The following is a 20584-nucleotide window of genomic DNA, read 5'->3' as shown; positions in this document are numbered from 1 at the left end:
CAGCATACTTCATCTTATTCCCAAAAGTTTTTGTCACCTAAACACTAAACTGCCTGGTCAATGTGGCCTCTGCCGCATTCATGTAACGGTCAGAAATTTTGGTGAAAGGAATGGTGTTACTAGGGAACAAAGATTTTGCGGATGGGTGAAATTGTCAGGTAACAGAGACCTGAGCCACGTCCCTGCGGATGGTAAAGGTCCTACTGTGTCCAGCTTAGCAGGAGAGGCAGCCGGAAGTCGAGTAAGGCTGACTTCTATCCTAAGGCTTGTGGGACTGGTCTGAGTCTCTGATCTTGCTCTCTAACTGTGCTGGAAAGACGTAGTGGAGGGAAGTGGATACTTAGAAAGCTGTTATCCTTTCGCTTCAGTGAGCGGGGAAGGCGTGGGAGCAGTTTGCAGATGCATGGGGGGGACAGCGTTGCCTTAGAAACATTAGCTTTATATGAGCTTTTTGCCTTGGCTGGGTCGTTTCTGCTCCTCATAAGGCTGGAAGCAGGACAGCAGCAGCTGGGAACTCAGAACTGACTTTGGGGGGGACATCTTGGCCCTTTGCCATTCACCCTTTGCTTCCCCACCTCTGGTCCTAGCCATTGTTGTGGAATGACTGTGTTCTGAGAGCAGACCCCCAGTCATCTGTCCACTTTCTGCCTCTGGTTCCCCCTACTCTCCCCTCCCCTCCTCCCCCCATCAGGAAACATGCCCCAGCCACTGAGCAGATCTCTGTGCAATGGAGGAAAAATGCCAAAGTAACTGAGCAGGAGAAGCTCTCCCCCCTCACATGCACACCTCCCCTAGCTGCTTCCCAGGGTCTATTTTTAAGCAGGCACTTACTTACTTTCCCAGCTTCTCCCCTCCCCTCGTCTTTTCTGGATTCCTGCCCAGGCAGGGGGGTGTCTCGTTCCTCCTTCATAAAAGGCCCCTGGAGCAGGGGCTGGGCCTGTGGGGGTTTATTTTGGGAGCAGCTCCTGGGATCCGATGGCCTTGTTAGGGCAGCGCTGACCTTTCTACCGCAGGAGGAGGAGAGAGGGAAGAGGGAAGGGGCAGCAGAGGAGAGAGAGAGACACACATAATGGGACTCTGAGGAGGGAGGGACTCTGCAGGCAGCCGGAGCAGCAGCAGGAGCCGGGGGGTGGGTATGATCAAGAAAGGGGGACCCCCCCAGAGAAGCCCGGGGCCCCCCCGCCCTTTCCTGGAGAGCCTCTTAAAGGGGCCAGACGCTTCCCCAATGTACCGTCAGGGCAATGCAAAGGCTGCAGAGATACGAGTCAGGTCTTGCAACTGAGTTTTATCCCTCCCCTCCCAATCTGCCTCAGTCCCACAGCATGGCCCTTACTTGATTGTCCGGTCCCCTAGGTGGCAGGTGGGTGCTGGGTTGCAGAGAGGTCCCTGTGGTGTTCACGGTGCAATTTGCAGTGTCCTCACCCCCAATACTTCTCCAAGACAGGATCCCTTCCCAAATCCCTCCCTCCCTCTGTCCTCTGGCTGGGCAGCACAAGGCAATCATCTCCTTGGGTCAGCACCTTGCTTTGAGCATTTTTAATTTGGAAATGTGGCAACATTTTAAACTCCCCAAACTTTTGCTTATGAAAAACAGTCCAGCTAAGTAGGAAGGAAAGAGAAAGAAAGAGAGGAACGTAGGAGCAAAGTGGAGATCCTGGCTTGCTGAGCTTGGATGGCACCATGAGTGGAGGAAGGTTTGATTTTGATGATGGAGGAGCATATTGTGGGGGCTGGGAAGGGGGGAAAGCCCATGGCCATGGCATCTGCACTGGTCCCAAGGGCCAAGGGGAGTACTCAGGCTCGTGGAACTATGGTTTTGAAGTGGTGGGCATATACACGTGGCCCAGTGGCAACACCTATGAAGGCTACTGGTCTCAAGGCAAGAGGCACGGTTTGGGGATCGAGACTAAAGGACGGTGGCTTTACAAAGGCGAATGGACCCATGGCTTTAAAGGACGGTATGGGACAAGGCAGAGCATGAGCAGTGGAGCAAAGTATGAAGGCACCTGGAATAATGGGCTGCAGGATGGTTATGGCACCGAGACTTACGCAGATGGAGGTAAGGGTGACACCGGAGGGGCCAGTTGGGGTCAGGTCAGTGAGCAACATGATGTTTGACCTGTAAATCCAGAGGCTGTAAATCATCCCAGGAGCGAGGGAGTTCAATTGTGAGCTGTAGCTCACGAAAGCTCATGCTCAAATAAATTGGTTAGTCTCTAAGGTGCCACAAGTACTCCTTTTCTTTTTGCGAATACAGACTAACACGGCTGTTACTCTGAAACCGGAGTTCAATTCAGATCACCAACAGCAAAAGCTGGGGCAGAGAAATCAAGGCACTTTACTCGAACATTCTACCTCCACCATATAGTTTTATACATTTCTGTGTGTGAGCGAGCTTTGTGTGTGACACCTTTTTATCTACTCGCAGTTAGGTCCTAATTTCTGCAGTTTGGCTGCCCCTTGGAAAATTGCAACATTCAGTAATCTACATACATTTCCCTTTCCGTACACCAGAAAAGTGAGAGAGACCTCAAATAATTGTAAAGCTTCTGCATGACTATGCTTTCTATGTGAAAAACCTCCTCAAATGTCTTGATTATAGATGTTTCCTCCAAACTTTATTTTCTATAGCGTGAGGCTAGTGAAAGACTGGATTATATTATGGGACGTCTGATTGAAGAATTTTGGGCCCATGGCTACAGCAAATTATAAAGTGACAAGAATTAATTCTCATTGGGCAAAGAAAGTTGTGCTTGTTTTTGCCTTATACATCACTGTATAATCTACAGCATTTTAATGCTCTGTGTCTATTTACTAAATACCAAATTGCATGAATGCACTGAACTTGTGTATGACTAAAACTCAACCTGAATGTTTATCAAAGCTGTCTGGAGAATTGAGTCACCTATCTTCCACTAGTATAAATCCCCTAGACTTCTTTGAAAAATCTCAGCCCATGTTCATGCACAAAGGCACTCAGTATACAAGTATTTGTCAGACACTTTGCAAATGCTCTGAACGGTAAAGAAAAAATTTAATTAGACGAGGTGGGAAGCGTCTGAAACTAATAAATAATCGTAATGCAACATCACAGGAATCCTGTGCAAATAATTCTGCAACTCTTCAATAGTGTAACAGTGCGTGCTGCCATGTTTTGTATGGCTAATCAAGAGGGTGATTTGCGGGGAAGGGAGTATTCGCGGATATATTCCTGAGGATTGCACTTTATTATTATTCAGGACCCACAATGCCAATTATTTACAAAGAAAAATAATTTGAGAAATGTATCTCTTCATAATAAAAAAGCATATCACATTTACAGCGTTTCTCAGCTGCAGCCACAGCCTCCTGGGTGTTGACTGGGGGAGCGGCAAAGCAGCAATCCCTCCCCCAGTGTCGACAGCAGGTGCTGGTCCATGCCCCCTTCTGAAGCCACAACCACTGTAGGATCAGGTAACCTGTGTGAGTTCTCCATCTTCCCGGGGTGATGCTGGTTGAGCTTCAGCCCTGGCGTGGTGGGTGGTAGTCTCTGGTCGTGCGGCATAAGACTCCGGCCCCCAGCCGCAGGGCTTCGGGTTCCGGACCCAGAGATCCGGTCCCAGGCTCACCCCCCACATGTCACTCTAGCCTCTCCTGCCTCTTCCAGTCTCCAGCCATGCAGCGGGCTCACTCCCGCCCTCCATTGCCCCAACCCCTGCTGCCACCTCAAGCCCCCACATCACCCCTGGTCTCCCTCCCCACCTTCCCATTCTGGGCTTAATTTGTCACCCAGCTTGCTGGGGCTAAGTAAGTCTGCTGTGAAAATACTATTTACAAATATTACTTTTCACAGTAGCAGACTTACTTGCTAGCTAGTCTAAAAAAAAAAAAAAAAATCAACCAAAAAGCAAAACATGCGAAGCACCTTATTTGAGTTCCTATTCTGTTTCAGTCCAGTAAAGACTAGAGACAAGTGTCCATTATTTTTATTATTGAGTCTGCAAAAAACCCTACATAAATAAATTACAATTATTTGGACACATAAATGTGCATATTTATTTGTTTTTTTACTAAAGTTAATTAAGCATTTTAGGAAAATTTGTCAGAGTGGCCACCAGCAAGAGTTTTGTTGGTGAGAAAAAAATTTTGTTGTGAGAACCCCTTCAAATAATAGGAGAGTTCAAGCTACAGTATTGGCTTTCCGGGGCTTTGCTTTAATGTGCCCTTATTCAGCAAGTTACTTAAGCACATGCCTAACTTTAAGCAAGTGCTGAGGTTCTTACACTTATGGCACATGAAGTTGCAGTTAAAGTTGCAGATTAGAGATGACCAATTTCATTTGTCCAGTTCTTTAAACTTCATTCTTCTTCTATCTTCAGGCTGTGTGATTTGTTAAATAGTCCAAAGCAGTTTACTATACCGTGATAATAGAGGATAGGGGCTAAACTATGTGTTTGTAATGAATGGAACGATTGACATGAGGATCTTTAGGTCATTTGTAAGGTATGTATATGTTTAGTGTTATGACACACTCAAACAGCTGTTATCCAGCTAATATCTTTCATTTCTATAACACCTTTAATTCTGAAGGATGTCAAACTGTCTTAAAGCATATGCAGCAGTTGCTTCATCCACCAGTAAAATGCAGCTACCTTTGGGATGTGATGGTGCAGATATTCAATAGCACACATTAGCACTACAGAAAAGGGACATCTGGGCAGGCAAAATATTGGCACAAAAATTGGAGTTTAACTGCCGCAGGGTGAACTCTTCCCCACTCCTGCCCCCAAAACAAAACAAAAATCCACCACTATAGTGGTTTCCTCTGCCATGAGTCAGAACTTGAATGTTGTGTGTCATCTAAACTGTGGCCCCTCTGTTGGCAATAGTGCTCACTTTTACTCCTGGGGGAGTTCTGAGCCAAAAAATTAATTCTGAGCACAATATTTTAAAATTCTGCATATTTTATTTGTCAAAATAACACAATGTAATCACGCCAGTTTCAATTATTTTGGTTATTTATTTCAAAATACCTGTCAGCAAGTATGTCTGTAACAGTACAGACAACAAAAAAGATTCAGGAAATGTTTTTTGACAAATAGATCCCTTACTGGGCATATTAATACAGATCTTTGAGTAATAATTCATGTATACTACAATACAGAAATGGATTTCCCCTCAGAAGCAGTTCAAAGGCTTGGGGGAGTCGGGGGTAATGGAGGAGCGGAGGGAGAGGCAAGTAATTGCTGGGAAGGATTCTGGGAGTGAACCTGGAGGGTTGTTGGGTGTGGGTGGGAGAAGTGTGGAACAGGGTTTTTTTGGGGAGCGGAGGGAGGCAAAGGGATTGTTAGGGAGTTGGTGGGGAGCCTCTCCCATGCAGATCCTGGCTGACCCCCTAGCGTCTCCCATTCAGTCAGGCACATCTGCTCCTATCCCTGCATCCCCACTCAGCCACCTCCTCCTCCCTGTCCCCATGTGGTCCTGCACCCCCACGCCTATTCAACCCCGGGGTCAATGCTATCACCCCATTAGCTCGTGTCCCCACACCAGTCTCCCCCCAGTAACCCTTCTGAACCCCAGTCTGTGTGACTCCCCAGGATCCCTGTGCAACCCATTCTGCCCATTCCCCCCATATCTGTGCCTCCTCACCTGGGCCCATGGGCAGGGTGCTTTGAGGCACACAGCCTCCGACCCCTCCCTTTCTGTAGCTGGCTGCTCCAGACCTGAGCCAATTGCCCTCTGCTAAATGAAAGGTGTAATTGCAGTGCCTCCCCAGCAGAATCCATTTTCTGCGGTGAAAAGACCTGCGGGGGACATGAATTCTGTGTGTGCACAGTAGCACAGAATTTCCCCAGGCGTAGTGTCACTTACACTCATTGGGTCTGGTACAACATTAAAGCAGAACCCAGACTCATTAGGGACCATGCTACCTAATGTATTGTAACACATTAGAACATGTATGTTTGGGTTTTTTTAAATGTGGTTAACTCAAAGCCTCATGATATAGTTCTGTTGATAAAGTGTGCGACTGGAGCCCTTTAAGAGAATAGTGCATTATAGGTAAAGGAGAAGGTGATCTAGGATTGGGAATGCCCCGTGTGTGAATGAGGTAAGCACGTTAGAGGATTGTGTAAATGATTGCTTGAGCTTCAGTCTTTGACCTTATTTGCAAGCCCCATCATTTTTTGTGCAAGAAAGACATGGGGGGTGTCTGGAGGGGCTCTGGGTGTTTGTTTGATCATACTAAACCACACAGAAAAAGCTGTAATGTAAACATCTGGTCTTCAATCCCTGTTTTGCAATACAATGATTGTATAACTTTTAAAAATGTCTTGTGTTCAAGCTGTGGCCTGAAAACAGTGTTAAATAGTGCAGGACTGTTTTTGGGGAGCTGGGAGAAAGCACTGGTGTAAATTCATCTCAGGGGGAAACAATTAAATTCAGTTGTCATAAGACCAGGGGGAGAGGTGAAAAGAAACAATGAGGCGAGGTTCAGGTGAGCTGTGAAATGAGCTGAAGACTCAAGTGAGGTGAAGAGGTACAGAAAGGCTGTTGCAGCTGATAGGAGCTACAGAGAAGAAGGTTCTTGCACCAACAGTGGTGAAATAGTGCGCTTAGAGAAGTGATGGGAGGAGGCTGGAGAAGGAAAGAGAGAAGGTCCATGGGTTGGCCAAGGTGAGTCTGTGCAGAGTTTTAAAAACAGAGAAGGCAATTTTCTGGAACCTGGAAAGGGAACCAAGGAGAGGAGTGATGAAGCCATGCTTGTTTGTGTGTACCAGATGGTGAGCAGCAGCGGGGCTGTGCATATTCTGGAGTCTGAGCACCTGAGCCATGCAGAAGCCATCAAAGAGGGAATTAGCAGCAATAATCAAGCTGAGAGGGGACTGAAGCTTAGAGGAGGATTTCTGTAGAGCTGGAGCTGAGGCAGTAACCATGATTTTTCTGCTAGTTCTGCCTATTGCCAAGTGCAGACAACAGATAGCAAATGTATATGGAATTCTTCACACTTCCTACTGATTCTGAGCTGCAGTCCTCAGAGACCGCTAAGGGACTTGGAAGTTTGGGCAAAACTCAGCCCTAGTGTAACTTCATTGACCCCAAAATAACAATAACAGGGCTTATAAAGTACAGTTGCTCCATACATCTTAAAGTGCTTTACAAAGAAAGCATCACCATTTAACTGAGGATAAGTGATTCACCCAGGGTCATGCAGCAAGTCAGTAGCAGAGGTGGGAACAGACTTCCAGTCTCCCAATTCAGGGTCCAATTTCCTGTCCACTAGCCCATGTTGTCTTTCCAGTGGAGCTTTACCAACGCTGAATTTGGCCCTAACATTGATGCTTTTTAGTTATGCACTGTCTTAAATCAAACCTCCCTCAGGTGACTTTTGTTCTAACAGCAAGCACTAAGTTTTCATTAGTTTGTTTTACTTGTGGATCTATTTAATCTGTCTGTCCATGACACTAAGTACTTCCAATATGTCCATCATCATGGTATCTGTGCATGAAACTTTACGACTGTTAGAATTAAGGATACTATTTTGGCTGTTGCCAGTAAGCTGGCAAGTAAGCTCTTTAAAACTACAGTGAGAGTTTTTTTAACTTACACCTTATGCCCAGTGTGGAAAGGGAAGAGGGTGGTGCTTCCTGAAGAATGGACCCTGGTTCATGAAGTGAGATACACTATATGACACTCAAATTTCAGCACTGGCCTTTGAGCCCATTCAATGACCTGTGGATCATCCTGTCTCTGTATTAAATTGACCACAGCTACTTATGGAAGGTGTGATATATTATCTGACCTAAGCAGAGGGCACACACAATCCATTTGTGAATCAGAGTGATTGAGACTGAGGTCTTTAGAGACAATGATTAATCTGCTCTGCAACTTGATCCTTCCCATCTTGTGTGTATATAAATAGAAAGGGTCAGCTCCATTTAGGAGCAGATCCAGAAATCTCTAGAAATCACAGCAAAAACACAGAAACCAGCCAGACTCCCATATGTGTCTAACAGGTGTTACTAAGAGCCAGGTATGGTATCTTTTGGGTAAGAGAGGAAGTGGGCATTTCATAGGATTTCTTGTCATTAAAAAAACAGCAAAGCTTTCCACTGATGATGACATAAAGGGGTATTTTTGGCTTTTTGTTGTTTTTCTTTCCAATCTACACATCTCCCCATCCACCCTGTTACTTCATCTATCAGCCCTCTGCCCTGGCCCTGCTAACGATTGAGTGACTCTGCAAATTAACATTTTGGCCTTTCACCTCTGCCGATCTGTGTGTTCCAGCTTTGACTTAAGTCGTGGGGGAAAGCGAGGCTGTGGTCCATCCTAGTCCTAAATACAGGGTTTTCCACATCACAAAACACACTGCATGTTGGCTGAGATTTTGGGGCCCAGGGCTGCAGTAGCTGGGGTAGCTGTGGGTCAGGGTGGTTCTGTGTGGGGCTCACGACTGGAGTAGCAGGAGTTACTGTATGTCAGGGTTAAGATGCATTGGTGAAGCTCTGCTGGTGGAGACTTCAGTAGCTGTCCACACCAGCTCTCATTCTGGCCAGTACCCTTATTTAGGTTCACAAGCTGTTAAGAAGAACTAAAGAAAATATGATTCTGTTTACCCACTCCCACTTGCCTCTGTACATTCCTTTCCCTGCTTTGCATCATTGGGCTTGTCCTGATGGGCCTTGGCAGGAGAGGGCCGTTGCTTTCTCTCCAGCTCAGTGTTGAGTGGGTGTTTTTAGCCAGGCTGGACAGAACACAGCTGTGTGTCTCCTTTAATTGCCCCTCTCCTGCAGCCACCCTTGGTCCTGTGAACAGTTGTATTTCTCAAGGGAGTAGTGGAGAGAGGAATGCCCATTCTGTGATGTGGAATGAGACAAACCACATTCACACAAATCTGTGGATCTGAGGAAAGAGGCCAGGCTGACTGCATCAGCCTTTATTCAGATGTAATTTCCAGCTCAGGTCTCTATTCCTTTCCCCTCTGCCCCTGAAGAAACTACTGTTCCAACTCTGGACAATTTTTCATACCAAGAAGATTGTGTCATTAAGCAGAATTTTTCAAAACTGCTTTGAAGACTTTTAGGGTTTTTTGAGCTGTTGCCGGCTCTAAATCCCTGGTTACCAGCACCAAGCTTCTGACTTTAATGAGATTACTCAAGGCTTTTGCCCCATCAGGGACAAGAGTCACATTTTCAGGGGTCTCCAAACTGCTGCAGTTTTCTTCTATTGTCTCTGATTTGGGGGGAAAGCAACTGGGAGATTTCAGAGGCCGGGACCTGTTGTTGTGACCATAAAAAAAAAAAGTGTATTTGATTATTTTTTTGCAAGGTGAAGGAAGAGGAGAGGAAGTTTTCCCATTAAAATGTCTAACCTGGTCGGCTCAGCCTGAGCCCAGGCAGGGGGGTCATATTGTGATTTCCTCGGAGGAAAGCTGTTGCTGTGGGGAGTGCAGACATATTGCTATTTCTGAATGTGGATGTTCACTAAAGCTGGCCAGAATAGGGGGAAAATATCTAGGAAAAAATGTACACACATTTTCCGCACCCCCACCTCCAACCCACCCATATTTGGAGTTAATTTTTTAAACTTTTAAAAAGTCTGCAACCAGCTTTGATCTTCACAAAGTGGAAGATGGCAGATTTGCACTTGGTTCTAATCCCACATATATTAATGATGCAGAATAAATAGTTACACATTTCCATTTTACAGCTCCTTTTATCCAGGGAATTTAAAAGGCTTTACGCATACTAATTAGCTAAGGGCTTGGCTCTGTACAAATTTGCTGCAATTTAGTGCAAGGTATGTTTTTAAACCAATTTAGTTAAACCAGGACAAAACCCTGTCTGCACACTCTGCACATGTCTACACTAGGAAAATAAAAGATGGGTGCATTTTTAACCCAGAGTAGCTTATATGTGTTAAAATCCTAATGTTGACAAGGCAGTTGTAGTTCTGGCACATTAGCTTGTCAGCTTAAACCCTAAAGAGGAGCCCCACTAACATATGTTAAAACTATACTTATCTTGTCTACACTAAGATTTTTCCATGCTGGTTATCATGGGTTCAAATTACAAACTTTCCCCCCCTAGTTCAGACATTGCCTCTTTTTTAGGGCTTGTCTTCACTATAGTTTTATACCCTGTTAATTGATTGCCAGGCTCCAGGTGTTTGTGGCTTTTACCATAGGCTGACCCTAACGTTAGCCTGGAACACACATTTGGCGAATACCCAGACTGGCCTTTACATAGGTGTTAGGTAGGTCCATGTTGGCTTTGTCTTCACAGACACAAAGGTGGTTATTTACAGCGAGGTAAGTAACAAGGTCGCTAGGTGACTCAGTGCTGTATCCCTTTCACCCCTACTCGTGGTTGACCGCATCTCCTTTTCTGTGTGCCCTGGGCTAACTGCTGGGCATCCTCCTCCTATGACATTGCTTTTATGCCACTGTAATTCCATTAAATAGAAAAGGAGGACTTGTGGCACCTTAGAGACTAACAAATTTATTAGAGCATGAGCTTTCGTGAGCTACAGCTCACTTCATCGGATGCACCATTCCATTGACTACAATAAGAAAAGGAGTACTTGTGGCACCTTAGAGACTAACCAATTTATTTGAGCATGAGCTTTCGTGAGCTACAGCTCACTTCATTGGATGCATCCGATGAAGTGAGCTGTAGCTCGCGAAAGCTCATGCTCAAATAAATTGGTTAGTCTCTAAGGTGCCACAAGTACTCCTTTTCTTTTTGCGAATACAGACTAACACGGCTGTTACTCTGAAAATTGACTACAATGAAATCACTAGTGTAAATGCGAGGAGAATTGTGTCTCTGAGCAGGTTAGTGAGCTGTGAATAAAGGTTGACACTAACATTGATTCCATCTGGTCAACACTCCCGCCCCTGGCTTTTTCCTTGCCCCTCCTTGCTCCCTTTGCACTGATCGGGGATCTTGCTAGGAAGGGGCTAGGGGCATCCCTATCTCCTTGACTGTTTCCATATGCTGTCCTTTGCTGTGTGACAGGCAGGCTGGTGCAGGAATAAGTTGTCTTTCTGCTGCTCACTGACTTCATTATTCAGTGCTACACAGCGGTGGCCACCTCAGGCTTTCTAACTCCTCTCAGCAGCTGCCCAGCCAGGCCCTGGAGTTTGTTTTATGGCTTTTGCTGGGTAAGAGGGTGAAAGCTCTGAGAGAGGCTATAAATCATGGCTTGGGAAGTGACATGGAAAAACACAAAGCTGAGTCCGGGCACTTTACAGGGAATCCCTGTTTGTCCAGAAACGTGCTGTGAGCTCAGTCAAGGGCTTTCAGTGCCTCATCTTCTCTGCCTGCTCGGTCTGGGGTTTGTGCTCAGGCACCGTCTACGTGGGGCATTTAGCCGTGTGAGCTTAACTGTTTGAAACAAATTCATTTTTAACAAGAGTGGGCTGGGAAGAGTGGTCAGTGTCAAAACCAGCTTAAACTGACTGTAGAATCACGGGCCGGCTGATCTATATGTAAATCGAGCAGGCTGAACCATTCTAAACCAGCTCTAAAGTGATTCAGTGAACACACTTAAAGACCCAGAGTGGGATTTTCAAAAGTGCCTATAGGAGTTAGGCACACATTGACAGTCAGTAGGAGATGGGCACCTAATTGGGTGCTTAAAAATCTCGCCCCTCCAGTGTGCACAGGTGCTTACAGAACATGGCTGGGAGGTGGCATTGCCTAGTGGTCAGAGCAAGTTGTAGACATCAGGGGATCTCGTCAGTGGCGTTCATGTTGTGCCTCTGCCACAGACTCACTGTGTGACCTTGGGTGAGTCGCTTAAACTCTCTGGGCCTCAGAGACTTGCTAGAATTCAGTTTTAAGTTAGTTAATATTGAACCAATATTGAATGGAGTCTTCTATCCTTAAGGCATTGAAAGAGGCTGAAGGTCACTAATGTCCTACAGAAAGGTCTCTAATGTCATTCCATATTATGTGTCAGCTCTGCTTTCAGGCTGCAACCCCAGCACAAGCAGAGACAAAGCAGTTGAGTTCCAGGGCCATCCATACACAGAATGTGAACTTATTTATAGATGAGTAATAAAACTTGATAAAGGATCATTGTCACCATTTTACAGAGGGTCAGAGAAGGGGTCAAATTATGTGCCCAAGCCCCGCAGCTGGTGAGTGGCCAAGCAGGGAATGGAAACCAGGTCTCTTGACTCCCAATCCATGCCGTACCCACTAGACCATGCTGTCTCTTTTCTAAAGCAGTTTCTCCAAACCATGAAGAGAATTTTGCCATGGTAGGTTGTTTCCATTCGGCAGGTGGCCACTTCACACCCCAACTCTTAGTTCTAACTGAACCCTTTGTTTAGCTGCCTCAACAGAGAAAGCAAATGCTAAGTGAAGATTAGATTCCCCTTTTCCCACCATCTGTAGTTCTCCTAGCTCAGGGTTGAGGTGTTCAGGCACTGTGCTGAGGAGTACAATGTGAGAACGTAGATAGCTGGAGAGAGGCACATGGTGGGGAGGGATTCGTGGCTGCTGCTGCACCTGGGCACGTCTTCTGTTCCCTGTTGGAGTGTGTAAGTTGACACCCTGCTGACAGATTTAAAGAGGATTTCAATGAAACCAGCATCTTGAGAGTAAAGATTATTTGGCAGAACTGGCCAGGGAGACTGTAAAATGTTCACTCCCATTATTGCCAAAGAAGGAATCAGAAACCATCTCCTGGGCAGGACCATCTTGGGTTTGACGACTAGATTGTGGAATTTAATTTCTTGGAACTTGGCTGATCCTTCCCTTTGGGTGAGAGCTGGAGAGGGGAGGGAGGGAAAGTTAATGGAATTGACACACATGCTGTCATCAGCCTCACCTGATGCTAGTTAATTAAGCACTGGTTCCATGGTCTGCAGAGGATCATGCAGTAACTGACGTTGTGGCAGGGAGGATGCTTTCTGTGTCCTTCTCTGCGTAGGGTTTGCTTCTCTAAGGGTGACCGTACTCTGCCACCTGCCAGTAAATCACTGACACTGTATCTTGTCCCAATTTAATAGAAAGCGGCCCATTTAGAACAGATGCCCATAAAAATGTCCCCTGCACAGCTGGCCATTTGCCCGTGAGAAACTGAGCCCTTAGGAGGGGCGAGTGGTCATGCTTTGCAATGGTATTTAACATCGGCACTGCATTAGCACCTTTCATCGGCTGACCGAGGGCAGCGTGGTGCAGGGGTCCGTGGTCTGCGCTGTGGTCTGCAGATTTCAGAAGGGGATGGCCCATTCCGGACTCTCAGCAATGGCTGGAGGCAGAGCTGAATGCTGCTTTTGTCTTTGGTGGTTTGCCAGTTACTGAGGCAACCGTATCAACAGAGTAAGGGAAATCCAGGGAGAGAGGGATTCTGGTGTGAGTAGAATTAGCATTCTGGGGTATTGAGCGGGCAGGAAACAGGCTCCCCCTTGGGAAACCTCCAAAGCAGCCACAGCAGTGAAACTGCTTCTTTCCGATCGCTCTGTATTGAGGCTCCACAATGATATTCCTGCCCCAACACAAAAAGCAAAGGTTTTCCCTGTAGCCCATGCTACCCTTCTCTAGTGCCCTTCCGAGGGTGGATCTTGACATTAGGAAATTAAACTTCACTCACATCCCGGGGAACTGTGGCACAGGAGCTGAAGAGACTTCCCCAAAGTCTAGAGAAGAGAAGGTTGACTGGGGGACGTAACAGTCTTCAGATATAGAAAAGGTCTTTTCAAAGAGGATGGTGATCAGTTGTTCTTCATATCTGCCGAGGGCAGCCCGAGAAGTAAATTGGCTTAGTTCGCTGCAAGGGTGATTTAGGTTGGACGTTAGAAAAACGTTCTAACTATAAGGATAGGTAAGCTCTGGAACAGGATACCTAGACTGTGGAATCCCCAACCCTGGAGGTTTTGAAGAACAGGTTAGACAAACACCTGCCAACGAGGGGCTAGGTATACCCTGCCTCAGTGTGTGGGGATGGACTAGTGATCTCTTGAGATCACTTCCAGCCCTACATTCCTATGATTCGATGACAGTAGCTTGCCCAAGGGGCAGTTTGACTCCACACTGAGGTAATGAGTGAGGGGCGGCTGCAGTCCACACTGTGTTCCCACCACCGCAGACCCACCTGCTGATGAATTGCTAAGTCAGTTCTGCTCTGAATGGGTGGCTCACGGCAGCCTTTTGAACTCTGCACAGCAGAGGGCATCTTTTCAAATGGCTGGAGGCAAACTGGCGGGCAGGAGGGACATTTTAACTCCCCAGCGGAATCATTTTGGGTTGAATGTATCCAGACCTTTGTAAATGAAGGGACCACAAGTAAGGGCCTCCATGGTTGTCCAGTAAGAGCTCCTAGCAACTTGATCCAAAGCCCACTGAAACTAATGGGAGTGTGATTTCAATAAGCTTTGGGTCAGGCCTCTAATCACCTGGCACTGCCAAGCAGAGAGCTGCTTTTGGGAAGCTGGCCTCCCAGGCCAGTAGAAGCTGGGAGTGCTAGGGAGGCAGCCTGCTCACTCCTGACTGGGAAGGCAGCCCTTGGTGTAACTTTTGATGAGCCCCGTTCTGTCCCCTTCCACATGGGGATGCTGAGGGGGTCACCCTGAGCTCTCCTTAGCCAGAAGGAAGCTTAGTGTAATGCAAATCCTTCAAAGGGGTGAGGGGAAGGGAGAGGGTGTCCTGCAAACATCCCAAACTTGGGTCAGTGCTGGAGGGCCTCTGAGGTGTGGCTGCCTCTCTTTTCTACCTATCCCTAAAGCTCGGAGACAATAGGTTATGGGCTTTGTTCTGGGAACAGTGAAGGGCAGCGTATTCAAGTTTGCAGGAATTGCTCTCCAAGACAGACACTTTTAGACTTGTCTCCTAGAGTCTCTCTAGCGTTTTGAGGACAGCTTTGGTCTATCTAGATGCTTCTTTGGGCCCAGCCATATTAGTATCTGAGCACCTCACAATCTTTTAATGTATTTAGCCCCTCAACACCCCTGTGAAGTAGGAGGGTGTCGTTATCTCTGTTATTCAGATGAGGAACTCAGGCTGAGTGACTTGCCCAGGGACTCACAGGAGGAGCCGAAAATAGGCCAGAAGATCATCCTTCTTCCCAATCTTCAGTTAACTTCCCATCTCTGCTAGGCAGCCCAATGTGTGGATGGTCCCTGGGGAGATCACGTTCACTGTGTACAACATTAGCCATTTTCACCATATGCAGTATTAGTGGTGGACAATAATGTGAATCTCCAAGAGCGGAGCAAGGAAGTGGACTGGAAGGGGCTGTCATGATGCTAGAGAAGAACTGTTTACATCGCTGACTGTGCACACACAGAGAACAAATACCATGGCAATCAGCCATCAGGTGCAGAACACACAACCTAAAATTCCAGAAATGTTGGGGCCAGATTCTGTTCCCAGTCACGCTCATGTAAATCCAGAGTGTGTGCATTAGAGTGATTTTGGGTTTACAACTGGTGTAATTAGAGCAGAATTAGGTGAGCTAATGGAGAACACCCGCTGTGTGTTAGGGCAGGGAATATGGCTTGCATCTGTTCTCCAGGCCGCCTGCCTCTAGGGGCTGTGACATTTGCAAACTGATAATCACTTGTGCAGCTCTGAGCTTTCCCTCCCAGCAGAGGGCAGCAGCTGGTCCCCAGGCATGAGGCAGCCGTTATGTCATGCGGTGGTTTGATTTGCTGTGCTTGTTCTTTGTATTGAGGCATCGGTTTGAAAAATAAGTGCCGTGCTTAATGAGGTCCTTGTTCTTGCCTGTAGGAACGTACCAGGGCCAGTTCACCAATGGCATGCGCCATGGATACGGCGTCCGTCAGAGTGTCCCATACGGCATGGCGTCTGTGGTCCGCTCCCCTCTCCGAACCTCTCTGTCTTCCCTCCGTAGTGAGCACAGCAACGGCACCTTGCCACAGCAGGACTCGCCGGCGGGCAGCCCAGAAAGCATCCTCATGTCACCCACTATCACTCGGGGAGGCTTTGCCCTCAGTCTGTATGCGAATGCTGGAGCCAGAAAGCCGAAGAAAGGGGGCCTCTTCAGACGGGGCTCTCTGCTGGGGAAGCTAAAGAAATCGGAGTCCAAAACCTCCCTGGCCAGCCAGAAGAGCCGAGTCAGCTTCCTCAAGAGCGAGAGCGGCATCAGCTCTGCTGCCAGCGATGCCACCTCCACCGTCAGCTTGGGCGAAGGGGCGGAAGGGGAGGAGTTCCCGCCCTTCGAGTCTGACATCGACGCCACCACCACGGAGTCCTACATGGGCGAGTGGAAGAACGACAAGCGCTCGGGCTTCGGGGTGAGCGAGAGGTCAAGCGGCCTGAAGTACGAGGGCGAGTGGCTGGACAACGTGCGGCATGGCTATGGCTGCACCACCCTGCCAGATGGCAAGAAGGAGGAAGGCAAATACCGGCAGAACATCCTGATCAAAGGCATGAAGAAGAGGGTGATACCACTGAAGAGCTCCAAGATCAGGCAAAAAGTGGACAGGAGCATGGAAGGGGCTCAGAGGGCTGCAGCCATCGCCCGGCAGAAGGCTGAGATTGCAGCCTCCAGGTAGGAGCTCCAGCTCTAACAAAGGCACACCAGGTTTCATTACTGATTGTGTTGTTTGTTTGCAGTTTTATAGAAGAGTAGCTAGGAATCCTGCTTTTCACAGAGCAGAGCTCCCTGCAGCTGAGCGATATGTTGGAGCATGCAGCCAAGCTATCTTCGGCGTCTGTTTGGCTCCCATTACTGTAGGATCTAGCACCTCACTATCTGGGTATCTTCACTACACCCCTGTGGGTTAGGGGGCCGCTGTTATCCCCATTTCACAGATGAAGAGCTGAGACACTAAGTGGCTTGCCCAAGGTCACACAGGAAAGTCTGTGGTAGAGGAGGGACTTGAACCCATAACTCCAGGGTCTTGGACTAATGCTCTAACCGCTGAACCATGCTTCTTCTCTGCTGCATACAGTTGCTTGCACTGATCAGTTAAAACCCTTGCAGCTGATGGGACAGACTTGGGGGGCGAGGAAGAAAGATTGGCCATGGTCTGAGCATCTCGCAGCTCAGTTACTTAGGTCCCATGAGCCTTTCAGGTTTCTCTGTTCCCACCCCCCAAATCTAACAGAGGCCAGACCTAGGGGATTGGGAAAGGCTACCAAGCCACTAACACTAACCTCAACAGGACAGGAAAAGATGGGGTGGCTGGGCCAGCTCTTTAGCTGGTGTAAATTCGCATGGCTCTGTTGACATCCAGTGAGACAATGCCAGCTGAGAATCTGGTCCACTGTGTGAAACATCAACACCTTAATAGATGCCAATACTCTTAAGCATTTATAGAAATGTTTGGAGATAACAACGTAGGGAGGAACCTTTAGTCCCCAGTGAAACACATTGGAGCAGGTGGATTTTTTATTACTAGGGCAGAATGAAAAATAGTCTGTTCTGGCTACAATAAATCAGGACAGCCTTCTGCATAGGGACAGTATGGCATCTGGGTGACACCTCCTTCATTAAGAGAAAAACCCAACAACAAAACCACCACTACAGAAACATTCCGTCTTACAGTAGCGTCATTGCAGGATATGGGGTCTATAATGAACAATAGTGCAGCAGCTGCTGGTGGTCTTCTCATGAGGGCTTTCCATCTGCTGGGCACATAGTCGCATCTTGGTCACATTGGGCTACAAACAGAACATCGCAGCATTTCCTGAGAAGTGTGTGCTGTACCCTGGTTTCCACTCCTTCCCCTCACACAGTGCCACAAGGGTGCAGGGCATGTAGTGATTTGGGGGAACAAGGTTGTTGTCACAACCTAATTTTAGCAAGCAAAACAAAGTCAAGGGCTAAAGCCAGGTTCTGCCTGGATTTCACCACTCAGGAGGCAGGTCCCTGAGTTGGGAACCATACTGAATAGTGGGAGATGGCAGATTGGTGCAATGAGTTTCACTGCTAGTCCGTGCACCACTCCAGAGGCCGGGGACCTGCTCCAGTGACCTATTTGCATTCACTCAGGTTTTTGAATGATTTACTAGGATTCATGTGCCATGAGGCAGAAGTCAACTAGACTCTGCTACTGACAGCTTGGAAACTGTTCTCGCAGCTCAGACCGCTTTAAGATACTTTGGAAAGTAATGATATGAAATACTTTGGTTAGGTTCTCTCTGCTTTGCCTATGCACTAAGAATATTTTGTCAAATGGCTGCAGGTTGTCCGTCAATGCTTCTGACTCTTTGCTTAAAGCAACACTGGCTAGTAGCTCAGGCCGTAAACTTAGGTTTGTATTAAAAAAGAAAAAGATGGGGCTTGCAAAACCTCAGAGAATAGAAATATTGGCACACATTTAAAATAACTGGGGTTTTTTTAATTGATCTTTCTTCCTGTACTGTTAGAGACCCAAACATAACAGGATGCCACCAAAAGCAGAGAAGAGATGCAAAGTGAAATGGGCTATAAATAGAAGATGGAATTGACCCATCTAGTTTCACCTGACAAGCAGAGTGAAGTGCAAGGGAGCCAGCAGCAGTGGTGAAAAAGTGCATTTAGATTTTTGAAAGTTTGTTCAGCTTTAATGATCAAAAGAGTTATTGGCAATGTAGAATAGGAGGTTTTTATTAAAATATACAGGGCCAGGTGCTTAGGTCTTTACTGAGGGATAGGTTCTGCCACCCTTATGCTAAGTAGTAGCTTACTTTGGTGGTGTCCCTCTGATTTCAGCGTGAGTGATGGTGATGGAATCTAGCCATGAATAAGGACCAAAGGATTTGGCCTTATATATTTAAAAAACCCAAGCTGTTCCTTTTGTATGTTACCAGTTTGATTTCAGTGGCATGAGTAATGTACTATTCAGTGTGAGTGTGGGTGGCAGGATCTGGCACTAGATTTGCACTTACTCCTTACCCAGGCAAATGGCTATTGAAGTCAATGGGAGTTCGGCCTGGATGTGGCTTGTGGTTCTTTCTTGACTTGTCCCTTTTAACTTTGTTCAGTTTCTCAGGAGATGATTTTTTGAAGACTTTGCCTCATTGCCAGGCAGGTGCGGGGAATACCATCCACCTGGTGAAATACAGCGTGGTGCCTCCATTTAAAAACCATCAAAATCCCTTGGAAGCCAGGCAGATACTTTGCCCGATACTATTTCAGCTCAAAGTTTTGAACCAAGGCTCCTGAGCGAATGTTGAGTTTGGCTGCTTTTAGCGAGCTCAGTTAGTGCAGAGGCTGTCAGAAAAATATCGGCAAGTTTCAATAGAGTGTCTTGGTGGAGACAGTGATGATCAAAATAACAGATCCGTGCTGCTGCCTGAGTTCGCAAGCGGCACTGGGCCATGTTCGTCTTGGCACAAGGCGCTCCCTGTTACATCATCTGGACGGGCCTGGTGCTCTCTTTGTTCCTGCGTGACTTTGTAATGTACTGGAAAAGGCATATTCAAAGAGCAGCAAGGCCATAAATAATGCTGTTAGAGAAGCAAAGCTGATCCCCAAGCACTGGTCAGTTTATATAAGGCCCTTTTTAGTAGACACGATTTACACTTCAAATCCAAAGGAGACTCTGTAGTGTTTTCCATCAGGGGTTGGAATGCGTCCACTGCTCTCACAGGGGCCGGCATCCTCTCTAGTACAGCTTGGAAACCATTTCCTATTAAGGGAACTTTTGAGTCAGAGGAAATAAGGCATTACAACCCTTTTCCTTAATGAGTCCTCCTCTCTCGTGCATGGTGAGACAGTGGATAGGTTATCTCTGAGCATGCTTCACTGGTTCTCCAGCTGGGTGCCTACCTAAAACCAAATGTGTGTCGAGGTTCGTGTGCTGCCGTAGTCTGTGCCAGGCAGTGCCAGCCTCACTCCTGCAGTGCCTAGGTTTGCCCTTGTGACAGTCAGCTCAGGGAGCCTGACCCGATACTGAGAGCGCTGCTCTGGCTTCCAACGCCTGCCTGCAAGGAGTTCTGTTTGCAAATTTGTGTTCGAGCAGCTGCAAGGGGAGGACTGGCCCTGCAGGTGATCCAGCCAGGATGTGGGGGCGCAGACGAGGAGCGGGTAGTGACTTAGGAAAGGGGTGAGCAGAGCTTTGTCTTCTGTTCATTTCACAGTCAAGTCACAGTTTCAGTGAATTTTTACCTTTGGGGCCATAATTGCTGCCTTTGCTTCGTAAGGGGTTAGCATCCCTACTCACAGTGTCTTTTTTGTTAATGTGTCCCTTCCCCCTCCTTTAATCTCAGCTCTAAGGACTAGAGTAAATCTAATGCTCAGAGTGTTGACTGGAGAAACTCTTGAGCTCTAGCCCTGCCACTGACTTTCTCTGTGACATTGGGCAAGCCACTTGCTCCCTGCCTCAGTCTCCCCACCTGTAAAATGAGTCTAATATCTTTCTGAGGGCGTGAGAACTAGGTGACTAATATTTATAAAGTGCTAGATAATCATTCACCTTCTTCTAACCATAGCGTGTTTTCCCTCTCATCAGTTTTGCCACGGGGCTTCTGGGCACTCTCGCAGCTGGAGCTATCTCTCTAGCTAAGGTATTTATGGGTATGTCTACACTGCAGTTTGGCACCCATGGCTGGCCCATGCTAGCTGACTCAAGTTCGCGGGGCTTGGGCTAAGGGGCTGTTTAACTGATGTAGACATTCAGAAACGTGGGCTCAGGTTGCAA

The 20584-nt window shown here is 47.2% G+C and overlaps 1 protein-coding gene across 3 annotated transcripts in view; it reads left to right on the top strand.

Annotated features, from left to right (window-relative positions):
• The first annotated feature begins 65 nt into the window (after positions 1-65).
• Positions 66-20584, top strand: part of JPH2 (junctophilin 2) — a 74138-nt gene continuing 53619 nt past the window's right edge. For all 3 annotated transcript variants that reach the window (XM_073309559.1, XM_073309557.1, XM_073309558.1), the window contains exons 1-2: positions 66-2059; positions 15723-16506. In XM_073309559.1, coding sequence (XP_073165660.1) covers positions 1681-2059; positions 15723-16506 — 1163 coding nt within the window. In that variant the 5' untranslated portion in view covers positions 66-1680. The remainder of the gene's footprint in view (positions 2060-15722; positions 16507-20584) is intronic.

This window comes from Lepidochelys kempii, chromosome 13 (genome assembly GCF_965140265.1).
Source record: "Lepidochelys kempii isolate rLepKem1 chromosome 13, rLepKem1.hap2, whole genome shotgun sequence".
NCBI classification, from domain to species: domain Eukaryota; kingdom Metazoa; phylum Chordata; order Testudines; family Cheloniidae; genus Lepidochelys; species Lepidochelys kempii.
This window is presented reverse-complemented; position numbering and strand designations above follow the sequence as displayed.